This window comes from Cavia porcellus, unplaced genomic scaffold (assembly GCF_034190915.1).
Source record: "Cavia porcellus strain 051 isolate PalLab524CR breed Dunkin Hartley unplaced genomic scaffold, mCavPor4.1 scaffold_26, whole genome shotgun sequence".
Classification (NCBI taxonomy): domain Eukaryota; kingdom Metazoa; phylum Chordata; class Mammalia; order Rodentia; family Caviidae; genus Cavia; species Cavia porcellus.
The window spans coordinates 46172653-46187903 of record NW_026947509.1 but is presented as its reverse complement, the minus strand read 5'-3'; the positions used below and the strand labels follow the sequence as shown (position 1 = coordinate 46187903).

The window sequence follows — 15251 nt, the reverse complement described above, 5'->3', positions numbered from 1 at the left end:
GGGCCCAGGCTCAGCTGCTGCTGTTCCTCACGGGCAGCAGTGGGTTCGAGCTGCAGCGCTGGTCAGGGGAGGATTAGCTAGAGAGAAGGCTTCTGCTCGAGACCTCGCTTGGGTGACACCACCACAGCTAGGCAGGCCAGCTCGGTGCACTCGTTGGAAGAAAGACTGTGCTTTTGTGGAGAGCTGGGCCAGGATTTCTGCTTCAACCCCCAGCAACAGATTCTTCTGGTGCCATAGTGAAAAGCCATTCGGAAAGTGGACTGTACATGCAGCAAATAGGATTCCGGGTAAACGGTGACATTTGTTTCCAGAAGTGTATCAGAGGGGAAGCTAAGCTCTTCAGAGCATGTGTTCATTAAAGATTTGAAGTGGGGTGGGAAGCAATAAAAAAAAAAAAAAAGGCCACTGGGTTCTCTTGTGAGATAGTTTTTGTTCCTATGAATTGAATACACTTTGAAAAGTTTCAAAAAGAAACTTGGAAGAATGTGTTTGCTTTGATCTAAGGTGTAGAGTGTTCCCCTCTGCAAATGCCCCTTAATTTAGAAACAGTGTTGAAAAATCTGAAAGTACATAAAAATATATGTAAATAAGCTCTAATTAGTTATTTCAATTAATTATTTTTTGTCTGTACTTTACAGTTCTTTTTTTCTTCTCATAATGTTGCTTTTCAGAGGCCAGCTTTTGGCACCTTCTGAAAACTGTTTTTTAACAGTCATTATTAAGAAAACACATTTTTTTTCCCTGTTGAAAACCTCACAGTGATAAAGTAAAATCCCAGATCGTGTACCTTTATGGAGAATTGTTTCAGACTTTTTTAATCCATGATTTGCTAGTGTGTGATATTTAAGGAAATCTTAATTGAAACAGTGGTGTTTCCTTCTTGAAATAAATGGTATGGTTTGTTTTTTAGAAACGAGTCTACCTAAGATCACTAACCAGCCTCTAACCTTCTTTCCCAGCAATACCACAGCCTTTGAAAGACAAATACATTCAATCTGGAAATAAAAAGTTTTAATTCTTTCAAAGTTGAGTAGGATACTTTCCAGAGGAGATAAAAATGCTCTGGAAAAACACTGGTAAAATGAATTCAAGTTGTTTCTACTACCCAATTCTTAAAAAATCAACCAACAACCTGACCTGAAATATTGATTTTTGGAAGCCTGGAAAGTAAACTGTGACAAAATCATGAGCTTTTCATTGAGCAGTCTGCCTGCCCTCTGCTTGCATTGGATAGGATCAGTTTTTCAGAGCTTGGAGGGAACTAGAGGTCACTTAGAAATCAGGGAGTTAGCCTCCGCTTTTACCCACCAGGGACTCTGGTGGAGAGTGGGGGAGGATGCTTATTAGAAATCTGAATTCCCGGTCCTTACCCTTGATTTGGAAAATCAAAATCATCATAGGGGAAGCATCAATGTTTTTTACAAACATCTCTATCAAATGCTTATGATCACTGAATCTGACAGTCCACAGAGAGTCCAATCTGACAGTCCAGTCTGACAGAGAGCAGGCCCAGTGTTCCTGACTCTAGGCTCTGCGGGCCCAGAATGGCCATAGGCACGCAGAGTCTGGGTTCACTTCAGGACTATGAGGGTGACCACAGCATAACAGCAGGCTAGCATGGTTCTAGACAGGGGGGAAGGGAAAGACACTCAGCTCAGAGGAGCAAGAACATCAGTGCTGCTGCTTTTGTCTGAGCTAAAACCTGGATGAATGAATCCTAGCTGTGTTCCCTACCCCTTCCCATCTTTTATGAACCCAGAGACCTATGCAGTGTTGTGGAGTGTTTAGTTCATTTAGTTAGCTTACACATTTGTTGCCCAGCTCTGGAGCGGCGTGTCTCTGGAGCTGTGTACCCAGTCAATATAGGTTTAGGCTCTATCTTTCTCTTAAATGCATATTTGTATATTTTGATATTGTATATTTTGTGTCCAGAAAATGATAACAACATCTTTATAGACTAATAAACCCAGTCATACCTATGAATGATTATATAAATATCCAGCAAAACTTACTGATATTTATTATATGCAAAATTCAAGCAATCAAAAAGCTAAGATAACTTAATATTTTTTCAGGGTTCTATGGTAAGATTGAATTATGATGATCCTGAATTACTGCAAGATCATGTCACCTCCTAAGATTAGAAAAGGCTGAATTATAGTCATATCATTTTAATATTAACTAAATTTGACTATCTGCTAATTTTTGGAAACTGCAATATCCCTGTGTCTAGGATATACCAGCTTTCACTGAACCCTATCCTATAGCCCATAGATGGACAAGTGTCTAATATACAATATGCATGTTTCAGCAGCAGTACTAATAAAAGTAGGCTGCTTCAAGAGCCAGGAGACAGGGCTAAAAGGATCAAGTTTGGAATAACCATTGGCATTAGTCTCTTCATATGTGTGTGAGTGTACATGTGCTGACCAGTACACAGCCTATCCTGTCCACATAAACATTTACTGATTGTTATATGTAAAAGCTCTGTGTTAAGTGCTGAAGGTAAAAAACATTTCTAAGATGTTTATAGCGTGACTGTTTTGACAAGCCCATAAAAAGACAGGACAGTTTAAGAAAGCACATGCTAAATGCCAACTGAGTAATGCAGTCTGCAAGGACAGGAAATGGCATTCCAGCGTTCCCAGCCCTGGGGTTGTGACAGATTGGTCAAACAGAAGTTTGTTCAATTCTGCCTTATCTTTCACACATTCTTTCTCCTTCCTCAACCAGCCGGAAAAACAGGAGCTTATAATGTTTTTGTTGCTACTCAGTAGTAATGAAATGCATTGGAGGGATCCATTTAAGTAGAATACTAACATTTATTTACTACCTTTCTTTTTGTGGTACTGGGAATCAAGCTCACAGCCTTGCACTTGCCAGGGAGATGCTGTGCTGCTGAGCGATATCCCCTGCCCAACTATCTTTCAATACTGCTCATATTAAAACACAGTAGGATCCAATTCTGTTTCTGGAGGATGTACTGTGAAACTGAATATTAACCCCAGCTTATTTATGATAGAAGTGCTTTGCACTTTCGTGATAGTTTTATCCTGGGAGTTCATGTGGATCAGTATCTTAGGTTTGTAGTTTGTTAAATAAATGTATTTAAGCATCTTGTAAAGGAAGAAATGGGGTGCCACCCTGACCATTACATTATCATATTTTCATGCCCACATTGTGAAATAGTATCAGATCTCTGATTAATACTGTTTCTGGTACTCAACCATGCAAAGTTCCACAGAGAAAGATTTCTAAAATGAAAACTGAGGGTCAGAAATATCAGAATAATGAGGGGCTTATATATCCTTGATTGCTTGCCACGATTTTGTCCTCTGGGGTGATCATGACAGTGTTTTCATGCCCATCAGTAGAAGGTCATAACTCCTATTGAAGTAATGGCTTCCTTGTGGAAGGTCATGACTATTGCCAGATTACCTGACTGCACATGGACAGTGCTCACAGAATTATGAACTTGGTGGAATATCAAAAGGAGATTAGCAATCAGTTGCCAGCAATCAGCAGTCTTGAATAAGGGGCCAGATTTGCCAAAGCAGAGAGCAGAAAGGTGTATAATGTGTGCTGTTATGTGGAGGGTATGTGTACACTGAGTTTATCTAGGGGGCAATGTGGGAAGTTCTCTGACTGGAATAAAAGATTGTATTTTCATTGCAGATGGGAAGGAAATATGTAGGTGAGTAAGTGGTCACATACATATCATGGGAGGAAAAGTTGGAAAGGTGAGATGGGCTCAGTCAAAGACCCAATTCCTTACACTGCTGTTGTAAGCAAAAGAAGGTTACATGTCAGACAAACTTTGAGCCCAATCCACACTCCCATTTCTTTATCAGTAAAATGGAGCTGACAGTATATTCTTCAGAGATACTGTGTTGGTTAGACAAGAGTGCATGTACAAATAGAGTTCTGAAGAAGAAAACGAGGAAATAAAGGGTTTGTAGAGAAGCTGTGCACAAAACAGATAGAATCAGAAGAGACCCAGGATGGAACCAGTTGGGTGACACAGTAAATCTCCAGGAAATGAGGTGGAGCCCCTAAGGCTAGAAAGACAGGAACACATCTGCATCTATTCTCTGCAACTTCTTTCACTTATCTAGAGGGTAGTGTAGGCTTGTTCTGTGGTATTCAAAGTGCAACAATCAGACTTCTCCTCTTGCCCTGAACAGGATGCCAGCGCTCTATAGGCCTTTCCAATGGGAAAGCCAAGGTCTGCAATTACAGCGGGTGGTACTACTGCAGCAGCTGCCATGTGGACGACAGCTTCCTTATCCCAGCTCGCATAGTGCACAACTGGGATACTTCGAAGTATAAGGTAGGTGCAGCACCGGCTTGGCTTGATGGTAGCAGTCAGGTGTTCGTTTGTGGTTAAATGAGTTTCAAGCTGATAAAACAATTCAAAACCAACTTCATTAAGTAGTCTCAGAAAAGCGTTCAGTTATCTCATTCTTCATACATAGCTCACAGTTTAGAGACCTCCTAATGATGACTCACTAATTTTCTAATGAAGAATAGATAGCAGTTTTTACTTCTAGGCCTAAGAAACACATTTACTATAATTTACTGTGGGCACCAAGAGCAAATTCTAATGGAGAAAGTCCTCATTGTTTATTAGCCCTCACCTCCAGCATCACAACACTATGGGAGGATAAAAGTAGGGAAATAATGTATGAGCATGCCAGTAATCTTTAGAGAAGGCATATATAGTCCATGGGTTTTGTTATTGTTGTTTTTTGAGACAGGGTCTCACTATGTAGTTGAGGCTGGCCTTGAATTTATGTGTATCCCAGGCTGGCCTTGAACTTTTGGTGATCCTCCTGCCTCAGCCTCCCAGCAACCCAAGGTATTTCTTTCAGTCGAGTAGCATGGGAAGGTCAATCTTTACACACTCAGGGCCCTAGGACTGGAATCTTGAGAGAAGCAATGAAGGTGCCTAGGTGACAACCCACAGAAGGAACAGTGCACTGAGCTTCCTGCAAAGGAAATGGGGTACAATCCTGATCACTACGTTGGACTAGTATTTCTTAAAGAAGGGGAGCAAGTGAAAAGCATAGTTGTATGCGAACAGCTTTGCAAAGTAGCTGCTCACAGACAAGAGGTGCAGCTAGCAGGTTCGTTAGATATAAAAATACACATCAACAGAAGAGAAAGAGTGAGGACTTGCTGGGATATTGCAGCTTAAGAAGACAGAAGAGAGGCAGAGGAGGCCAAACAGGAGTGAGCAGTGAAGTAGAAGGGTCCAGGCTATCTGACAAGCCCGTGAAGCAAGCTATCCCGGATGACTTGTGACAGATGCTGATAGGTCACAGAAGATGAGCACTGCGGCGTGACTGCCGCTTTCCTAATGCAGAGGTAATTAGTGACCTTAATGAGAGCAGTTTGAGTGGAGTGGTGGGAGCAAAGGTCTGATTGGAGTGGGCTCAACATAGAATAAGAAAGAGACATGAAAGACAAGAACGGGCAACTCTTTTGAGCAGTTGTGCACTAAAGGAAAGGACAGAGATGGCGAGTAACTCAAGGGGAAGTGGGTCAAGTTCTGTTTGATTGTTTGTTTTAGTGGAAAAATAACAGCATATTTTCAGTAGGACTGTGAACTACCTAGGCGAGAGGAGAGATGCTAGCAGGCTGAGGTTGAGTCTATGAGCATGGACTTGCATGCATAGGAGGAGGGCTTGGATGTGGATGCAGGGCAGGTAGATGTGTCGTTGGGGCTAACGGAAATCCTCCTCCCTCTTTATCAGTAGCTTCTATCAGATCCTGTGGTTTCAGCATCTGCCATCTTCACTTAGTAAGCTAGTTCCGGCATTTATCTTCTACTTTACAAGTAAAACTGGGATGATGATGCTGTGGTTCCATCAGCTCACCTACAAACTGTCTACATCTACATCCACTGTTGTCTTCTTGCCAGTGACAGAAGAAACCTCACTCTTCCTACAGAAGGTTTTGCCTTTGCCTTTGTTCATGGCCTTATCTCTTCTGTATTGTACTTTTGCCAAATCTGGCTGACCTGCGGCAGGTTTTAGTCTACTGGGCTTCTGTGGTATATAGTATTTGACCAGATGGGCCGCCCACACTCTCCTTGAATTGTTCTGTTTTAGCCTTGATAACACATCCCTGGTTTTTCTCCCTCTTAATCACTTTCTCTGACTTCCTGTTTTCTGCCTATACCCCTAAATTTCTGTTTTGGTGTTTTGTTTTGTTTTGGTACTGGGAATCAAACTTAGGACCTTGCACTTGTCAGGTAGGCACTGTGCCACTGAGTTGTATCCCCAGCCTTACACCCTTAATATGGAGGTTCTCAAAGTTTATTCTTTGGATTCTTGTTTCCATTGCATACTCTACCTTTTATGATTTTTTTTTTTTTTTTTTTGGCAGTCTAGTGTCTTGTATGCTAGGCAGATTCTCTACTTCTGAGCTACATCTCCAGAGCTTGTGATTTTTAAAAAAAAATTTGTTGTATATGTTTACAGTACATGATGATTACATTCATTGTGGAGAGTTGGTGCATATACATTTTAATTCTTTTTTCATCCCCTTCCCTTCCTACTTTTGACCTTTCACCAACTGAGATTGATATGCTGCTGATTCCTCTTTTTTTATCTCGAGTTTTGTGACTGAAATCAGTATATGGTTTAATTGACCAATAGATATCTCAGTTTTAGTTTTCAGCCTAGTAGTCCTCAGGATATTTTAATTGGTTAGCTATTTGTGTAGCACTGTCAACACCATGTAAATGCAAATCCAGGAATCTAACTCCCTGTTGAAGTGGAACTCTAGGCTTAGGATTCTGTCCTGGTACCATGTCTTACCCATATTAACAGAGAGCATAATTCTATTACTCAGTGGGTAATTCACTCATTCACATATTCACTGGCCCCAAGTCTGCATTCTAATCCTTCTTGGCATCTGACCTTGTCTCCTACTGCAAGAAGAAAACAGAAGTTATGAAATGTAAATATGACTCTATCTGTATTTGTACATATCTTTACTATTTTCCTAACCTAGGAGAAAGAAAGAGCACTTTCTTCTGTGTATCAGTCATTCTACATGTCTCCAGATGTGTTTACCCATCATTTTTATGTATCATTCTTTGTTTTTGTTTTGTTTTGTATGTACGTATGTATTCAAGCAGAGTCTTGCTGTGTAGTGTGGGCTGGCCTCAAAGTTGCTTTTGTAGCTCAGGCTAGCCTCAAACTCACAGTGATCCTTCTGCCTCAACCTCCTGAGGACCGATTACAGGTGTGCACCACCATGACTGGCTTATATATTGTTCTTCCAGCACAATAAAAGAGCATTTTCTGAGTAAAGCCCGTGTTTCTTCCCTTCCCTCCCTACTTGTGGCTCATTTTCTCACCACCATCGTATCATGGGCCTAGAGAGTTGCATGCTCTTAGAGGCTAAAAGCGGGAGCGTCCAAGGCATACCTCTTCCTGTTATTAGGTGTTTTATTAACTATGGCAAGTTCCTTGAATTTTTCTGAGACCCACTTTCCTATTCTATAAACTGAGGCCAAACTGCCTGGGTTCAAGTCTTGATCACTTACTAGTTGTAAAATTTGGGTAAGTTATTTCAACTCCATGTTTCAGTGTCCTCATCTGTAAATGAGGGTAAGAATACTGCAGAGGGTCACTGCTAGTTTGGTGGGTTCAAATGTGATCTTTTTAGATAGTGCCTAGCACAAATAAGCATTTGTTCTTTTTGTAATTTTACAGTTACCTAAAAGAGGATTGTAACCTGGGATTAAAAAACAAAAGGACTTAGCAAATGACTATGCTAAACACTTAATGAACAGAAGATGTTAGTGTTTTCATTATCATCACATTTCTATAACAGCTGGTTGCTTGTCTGTTTTCTGTAAAGAGAGACTCCCCAGGCACAGGAAATGTGTCTTTACATTGGTTCCTAGGATATACCTCGATATATGATGCATGCCTCTTGGGCACCTCAAATTTAATATGCCCGCTCACTAAGTGCCCTCCCAACTGTCGATTGACTGCCAGAGTCACGTCCGCCAGATCTGGGAGGCCTCCTGGACTCCTCTCCTGCCACAGATACCTGGCCTAACCAGCAAGCAAGCATTGGCTGCATCAGCTTAGGTCCTGAGATCAAGTGCTCCCCCAACCTCCAGTTCCATTACACCAACTTGAAGGTTTAGTGTCACACATGTGAAAAAAGCCATTAACTTCCTCATGGTGCTTCTTACACCCGATTCTTGCCTCTTGTGGTCCTTCTCTTACCCTGGGTAAATGCCTTATCCTTTTCTAGTCTTAGTTTCTTCACCTTTATGATAGAAATAATAGTACCTATTTCATAAGGTGGCTGTTTACCTAAGTGAATGAGTGACAGAGCACCTAGCATCGTGTGTGGCCCGTAAGTCCTGGTTTAGGGCAGTTGTTACTGTGATTGTCTGTAAAGTAAGTATGCTTCTCTTGCCTGGTATATGTAGCCTTTTGTGCACTTGCATCTCTGCCGGTCTTTCTAGCTATTTCATTCCTTCTCCATTAATCTTTTCATTGAGATCATATCTATGCTTCCTGTTGCCCGTCCTGCCAAGCTATTTCACACCTTTTGGCTTCTTCTTCTCTCACTCAGCCCAGCAAATTCCAAAACCTACCTTGAATCTCATTTCCTCTCCTAATACTTTGCTTCCCTCTACTAGACAGAATTATCACACTCTCCCCTGCATCTTGTACTTGACACTCTAAATATAGTCTATAAATACATTGGTCCTGTGCATATTAGATAAAAACATACTTACTGGGAGACAAGTCTGGTTGAGTTTGTTTTAGGGTTAGATTAATAGGCTTAGCAAAGGGCTTTGACAGCTGAGTGTGCAAAGGAAATGAGTGAGGCAGTCCCTGCACTGTGACTGCATGGCACCTGCCAACAGAATACGCATCAGGGAGCAGAGCAGGAGCAGATAGGTGGCTCTGACTGGGAAAGCAAAACCTGAGGCAGGGGTTCCGGAGGCAGGCCCTAGGAGGAGAGACCCGGGTCCCTGTGCACGGAGTTCTGAAGGCCCCAGAAACCATCGAAGCGGCTATCACCAAACCTGCAGTCCTTCTGTAATGCAGGCTGTTGTGTTGTGGTGGTTCAAGTAACCGAATCGGATTTTGAGAGAACAGATAACTAATTAAAGATGTATCTTAGGTACTCTCACTTCATCCATGCTGCACATGAGGAAAATCTCCTGTGTCAGGTCACTGCTTCCCACATTCTCAGAGGACCAGGGGAGATTCTAAAGCAGGAACTATCTGGTCACTTTTATCTGGATCATCCCACTGCATTAAGTAACTGTTCCATTTAGCTCAGTGTCTCTCTGTCTTTTCTCAGACACCAACATTTAACTTAATACTCCTCATTATGGGGATCAATTTGGACCTATCAGTTCCTAAAACCAGACATCGTTCTGTTGGATCTGCCTACTGTCCTTAATGGCAAGTACGTGACAGGCTTGCATATTCACTTAAAAGAGTGAAGAATGGTTCTGCCGAGCAGAATGGTATCTGTCATCTTAAGCATTTCCTGGTCTGCCCCAATACTAGTAATCCTAATTATTTTTAAAGAAAGATTTCATTTATTTTCTGGTCTATATCCTTCAGATCGAATCAAGCACTAAGATTAAGAAGCAGCGAAATCCTGTCCTCAAATTCTGCAGCCATTTGCTAGTGAGATTCTCTTTGAAGGCATTTAGAAAACTCAGGCATGACAAAGAGGAGGCCAGGAACTCAAACAGCTGAACTCTTCCCAAATATTTTCCTGTAGTTGTGCTTTTTCAAAAAAAAAAAAAAAAATGTTGTGTCCTAGCCTGAATATTCACATTCCGTTTAGCTAGGGGTTTTCCATGTTACATAAGCCATTTCCTATTTCCACATCTTGAGAGGCATTCGTGGTGAGTTTGCTGCCCTTGCAGAGCTTGAAAAAAGCATATTGATGGGAAAAAGCATTTGCTCAGCGTCATGTAATTAAACTTAGGGTTCCTCCTTTGTTAACCCCCACTGCCTGTTTTAATAAGACTGAGGAGCAGCATGGTTGGAATTGATTTGTTTTTATTTTCGGTGGGTTGGAATTGATTTTATCAAGACTTTGGTTATTAGTTTTCACAGTATAGTTAGAAATACATACTGGAAGGAAATGTTTATACTAAAGCAGTATATGGTTATTTTCCTGTAATAAGATTATGGATGATATTTTTCCCTCTTTTGGTTATTATAATTTTATAAATTTTAGTATCACTTAAGAATCTTATTTAAATATATGTATGAGAAACCTTTTCAGTGCCTCAGAATTATAAGTATGAATGATTCTTCTGTCCTGTGATAGATAACTCCAGAGTCCAGTGGAGTAAGGGAGACTATTTTTTCCTAAATGATTCATACTACTTATACTCACACTGCCATACTATTATTATTCTTTCTTCCTTTGTTTATTGTTCTTTCTTCTTTTTTCAATATACTTTCATAAATTTCAAGATTCAGAAAGTGATAAAGGCTAGGCATATGTAGACAGTTTTCCTCCACCCTACCTCATTCACCTTCTCCTGGACAGTGAATATCCCTCCACAGATGTTTTATAGCTATGTGTCTTTTCATTTAAATAGTGTCAATATAGGATAGACTGAGATCTTTGACTCATGAGTCAGGCTACCTGTATAATTTCCTCCGTGTAGGTGTGTGCGTTTGTGAGATTGGTGGAGAAAGCCCACTTTCCTCAGTCAGGGTTGTAGTTATACACTCTGTTTTTACCTTCTATCTCCTTGCAGATAGATACCTTTCCTTAGTGCCAGGATGTCAGCTGTCACTTCTGTTGTAACTGTGCTGTCTCTGGCTGTTCTTCCTCCTTTTTTCTTTATTGAGTCTAAGTATGTTATTCTTTTAGAAACAAATGACCATGTGTGACCTTGGTCAGTGCTCAATGTTCTTATTCCCGTGAAAGGAAAAAGTAAGAAACAAACAAATTTTGGGATAAAAATGTTATTGAACTTTAGTTTTGTTTTAAAGTTAAAATCCAATGGAAGCCTACTTGCAGTGTACTGCCTAATCATTTTATAAATTTGCAACTTACTTGCTTTCTGTTTGACAGGGGAAGAAGAATGGTGGAGGGGCTGAAATTACCTCTTTTTTTTTTTTTGAGGAATAAAATGGTAGATTATGGTAGAGTGAAAACTTTTTAAAAACTATATGTATGAACAATATAAAGAGCAGGGTATCCAGAGACTGAATTTTGGCTCCAGTTTTGCCACGAAATAGCCATAAGTAAGTCAGTGGGCTCAGTGTTTTCTTTTATTAAAAACAGATCATGGATTAATACCTAGTGTTTCTCCAAGTGGATTCCATGGAGCAGTCACAAGTTCTGTACGTGTCAGAAGGTGTTAGCCACAAGCAGGCCAGCACTGTGGAGATTCGGAAAGGGCTTTTCCGGGAGAATGCAGTCCTCAAGCTCTCCGCCTGGCAAGTGACTGAGTGGAGCAGAGTCAGGGAAAGATGATTCCCCTTCCTCCAGTCAGTGAGCAGTGCCTAGGCTGCATGGTGCCTCCTGCCCCCCTGCCCTTTAAATCTGGCCCAACACCAAACAGCTGCTCAGTTTGTGGCCAGATGGATTTGGGAGGACTCTGAGTTAAGCAGGTTTTCTTTAGTGCAAGACGTCTCAGTGTTTCAGTATGCTAATCACTGTACTGAGAATCACCAAGAAGAGAAGTACTGTAGGGTGTATTTCTTGGTGAACCTCAGAACACCTTTTTTGTGGGACTAGTGTTCCTTGGTACACAGACTGAGAGAAACCAACTCCATTGTCTCGACTGTCCTTGTTAAGTCTAAGATTATGTTCTTGTATTTTCTTTTTCTTTATGTTTTGGACACAAGGTCTCATTGTGCAGTTCAGGCTGGCCTTGAATTTACCACATAGCCCAGGCAGGCCTGGAACTCCTGGCTATCCTCCTGCCTCAGCCTCCCAAGTGTTGGGATTACAGGTGTGTGCCACCATGCCTGGCCTATTCTTGTGTGTTTAGTTCTGATACCTTCTGTTCCTTTAACAAAAACAAAGGCCTCACTACCACCAGCACCGCACTGTCTCCAAATTTCTGCCTATGCTTAAGCATTCCCTTTGCCTAATTGCATTTTTAACCAGGGCTTTTTTTGGTCAGGGGACATGCCAGAGCCCCGTTCCAGAGCTTCTTGTGCAGTGTTACATGGACCTTCTGAACAGCACCTGGAGATTGAAGAGGTCGCTGTCACCAGCATGACACAACGCGTGCACTCATAAGTCAGTGGCAGCCATGCTTACTGTTCAGATGAAACTCCGCCTGTGTTATTTATAGACACATATGTCACTAGCAGGTTTGTCATTGTTAGTTTGTAGTACTCGTGTGATTGTGCTACTGTCCCCAGCTCTCCCTGAGTGTGAGGTAGGGGAGGTCTGTTTCCACCCCAACTTCTTCCTTCTTGAGTCATGCAAACTGCAGTGCAGTGCGGGGGGATTCAGCCCATAAACTACAGCAGGTCCACAGCCCTGGCACTGAGTTCTCGCAGCTTCAGATTATTCTACTGATAAGTAATGAGAGCAATGCAGAGAGATTCACTTACATAAATAATGTGTCATGAATAAATGTTAAATGTTATTTGGTGAAATACTCATAGGCCCTTGGGTTTGAAAACGAGCCACTGAGCATGAAAGATGGACTGCAATATGAATGGAGTGCGATCATGGGGATTTTTCAGCCAGACCATTCATTTTGGAAAAACAGCACTCACCCAGCTGCACCTGACTCATGAACTGAGTTGTTATTTACATCTGAAACAACACTTTTATGTTTTTCATAACTTGGTTGGTGAGAAGTAGGACAGTAGCTCTTAGTTCTTAGTTGGGGCGTATTCAGCACTCACATATAATGATATAATATGATATTTATATTAATAAGAAAACTTTTCTCACATAAACATTGAATATCACTGGCCACTTTTCCTAAATAACTTCTAATTTTTTTTTTTTGAAAAATGTTTTTAATGATAGCTGCGTTTGAGAGTGGACTCCTTGTGCCACTGTGGAGGGTCCTTTAGGACTTAAGAAAACAGCAGTGTTCTATTTTGCAAAACTAGCACCTCATGCCAAATTTTGAGTTCTCTCAAAAATCCCTCACCAGGCTTAACAGTTGATTCTTAAAACCCTGAGTGTGTGCTCAGTCCTGTTGCCAAAAGTGGCTTTCTGCGGCAGGGTTTCTCTACCTGCCCCAACTGCGGATGGAGGCAGGGGTGCACTGGGTGTGCGCAGTGAGCACTGCTTGGTAACTTGAGAAGGCTGTGCACTGACAGCACTGAGGCGAGCATTTCAGTTTAGGAATACTGCTGTCAGTAGCTGCTGTCCTATTTGTCTTGCTGCTTTTACTGTCTCTATAAAAGACTTTTTTGTGGCTTTCGGGTTTGAGTACCACCTGAAGAGAGAGTCCTTTTAAGGCCTGGGAGCCTAGCCAGTGCCCTTTGTCCTCTGTTCACCTACTAAAAGGTAGCATTGTGGACCTAATTCACAGGCCCTGACTCAGTATAAACACTGCTCCACAGAGCCCAAAGGGCTAATTGAATTGTACAATACATCATTTTTAGCAACAGTTTCAAGTGGATTGTACTTCATTTTCCAGAATACCATCAGTTGTTTCCTCATTAAAGACTTTTAAATACAGCAAATATTTAAACATGGTAAATAAAATATTTAACCCATTGTGCCTGCCTGCTCCGCCCTGTGAGCTGCATGAGGACATGGCTCTGCCTGTTTCATCTTCCTTCAGTGGCCTAATGCCTCCACAGTAAACGGGCACATAATCTCGGACACAAGGCAGGATTTTTTCAGTCTATCACCTTGTTATTTTCAGTATAGCTCATTACTCAAAAGCTTTGACTAGTTCCGAGTGCCTCTTTGTGAGATGGATTTGCAGAAATTTGTAAGCTCCCTTAACTCTAATTCTACAGGATCACACAACAGGACAGGTATCTCAAAATTAATTGCTTCATTTAAAAAACCCCATTTTTAAATGATGTAATTTTTTACATCCTTATATGAAACATAAACTTTAGTATGACCTTCACAATATATGAAAGCAATAATATGAATTTTACAGATATATACACAAATGCATGCCTTAATCAGTGCACAAGAGCCATACCCTTAATGAACTATACAACACATTGAAGGGTTTTCATGGTTGTCCCCTCCTCTGACCTACCCTGTCCACCGAGTGAATTTTTCTTCTCCAGTACGGGAGATCGAACCCAAGACCTTGACATGGAACTGTATTCCCAGACCTTTTTTATCTTGAAACAGGCTCTCACTGAGTCATTCAGTTGCCCAGGTTGGCTCAAACTTGCCATCCTTTTGCCTCAGCTTCTCAGAGTGCCGGGGTTAGAGACAGACATGTGCCCCTACACATGGCTCGCCCAGGGGATTTCTATTTATCTTTCTATACTCACATCTACTGCCACCCATTTGCCTAGCCCATTCATCAGGAAAGTCGATTTCTCCCTGCTTTATGCAACCAGAAGGTCTCAACCAAGCCTGTGTGACAGGTTATGTATTATTTTTGTTTTAAATATTTGTCTTTTATAAACAGCAAGCCCCTTGGGACTGTCCTATTTGTCTTCATTTAATAAGTTTCTGGTCTAGAGTATGAAGTATAATGAATTTCAGTTTTTGTTTTTTTTTTTTTTTTAAATAATAGAGTTGTTTCAGTGCTAAATTCCAGCTGGGTGTTAGTGGAGACTTTTTGAGGATATTTTGCCTTCCATAAACAGAAATTGTTATCTGATTTACATATCAGTATCAGTAACTGGCATGTAGAGATTCTAAAAGAATTAAGTGTACTACGTGTTATCATTATTGAAGCTACTTTTTCTGCATCACTAGTGCATTGTTTCTAATGTATTCATTTCTACTGATGACAGTGACATTTCTAAATCAACATTCATAGTGTTAGTTGCTTTGAGACACCATACCTAGCTCCCAGGTAAGATCCCAAAGGCAATCATATTGACACTCCACCATCACAACATCCATATATATATATTATATTTTTACGAGGCTTTTAAAATAAGTATTGAGGTCAAGGGTATCAATGAATTTCTTTTTTCCCTTTTTCTTTTGAAATAGTTATGGAAACACAGGAAATTGCAGAGGATAGTACAGAGTAGTCCCTGTGCCTTTCACACAGTTTCCTCCTCTGGATAATGCCTTGGGTACTGTAGAGACAAATG

General features: G+C 41.0%; 1 protein-coding gene across 10 annotated transcripts in view; it reads left to right on the top strand.

The window, feature by feature from the left end:
• The window catches only part of Plekhm3 (pleckstrin homology domain containing M3), a 175320-nt gene that overhangs the window by 60236 nt on the left and 99833 nt on the right, over window positions 1-15251 (top strand). For all 10 annotated transcript variants that reach the window (XM_013157563.3, XM_003474190.5, XM_063237367.1 and 7 more), the window contains one exon: window positions 4185-4330. In XM_013157563.3, coding sequence (XP_013013017.1) covers window positions 4185-4330 — 146 coding nt within the window. The remainder of the gene's footprint in view (window positions 1-4184; window positions 4331-15251) is intronic.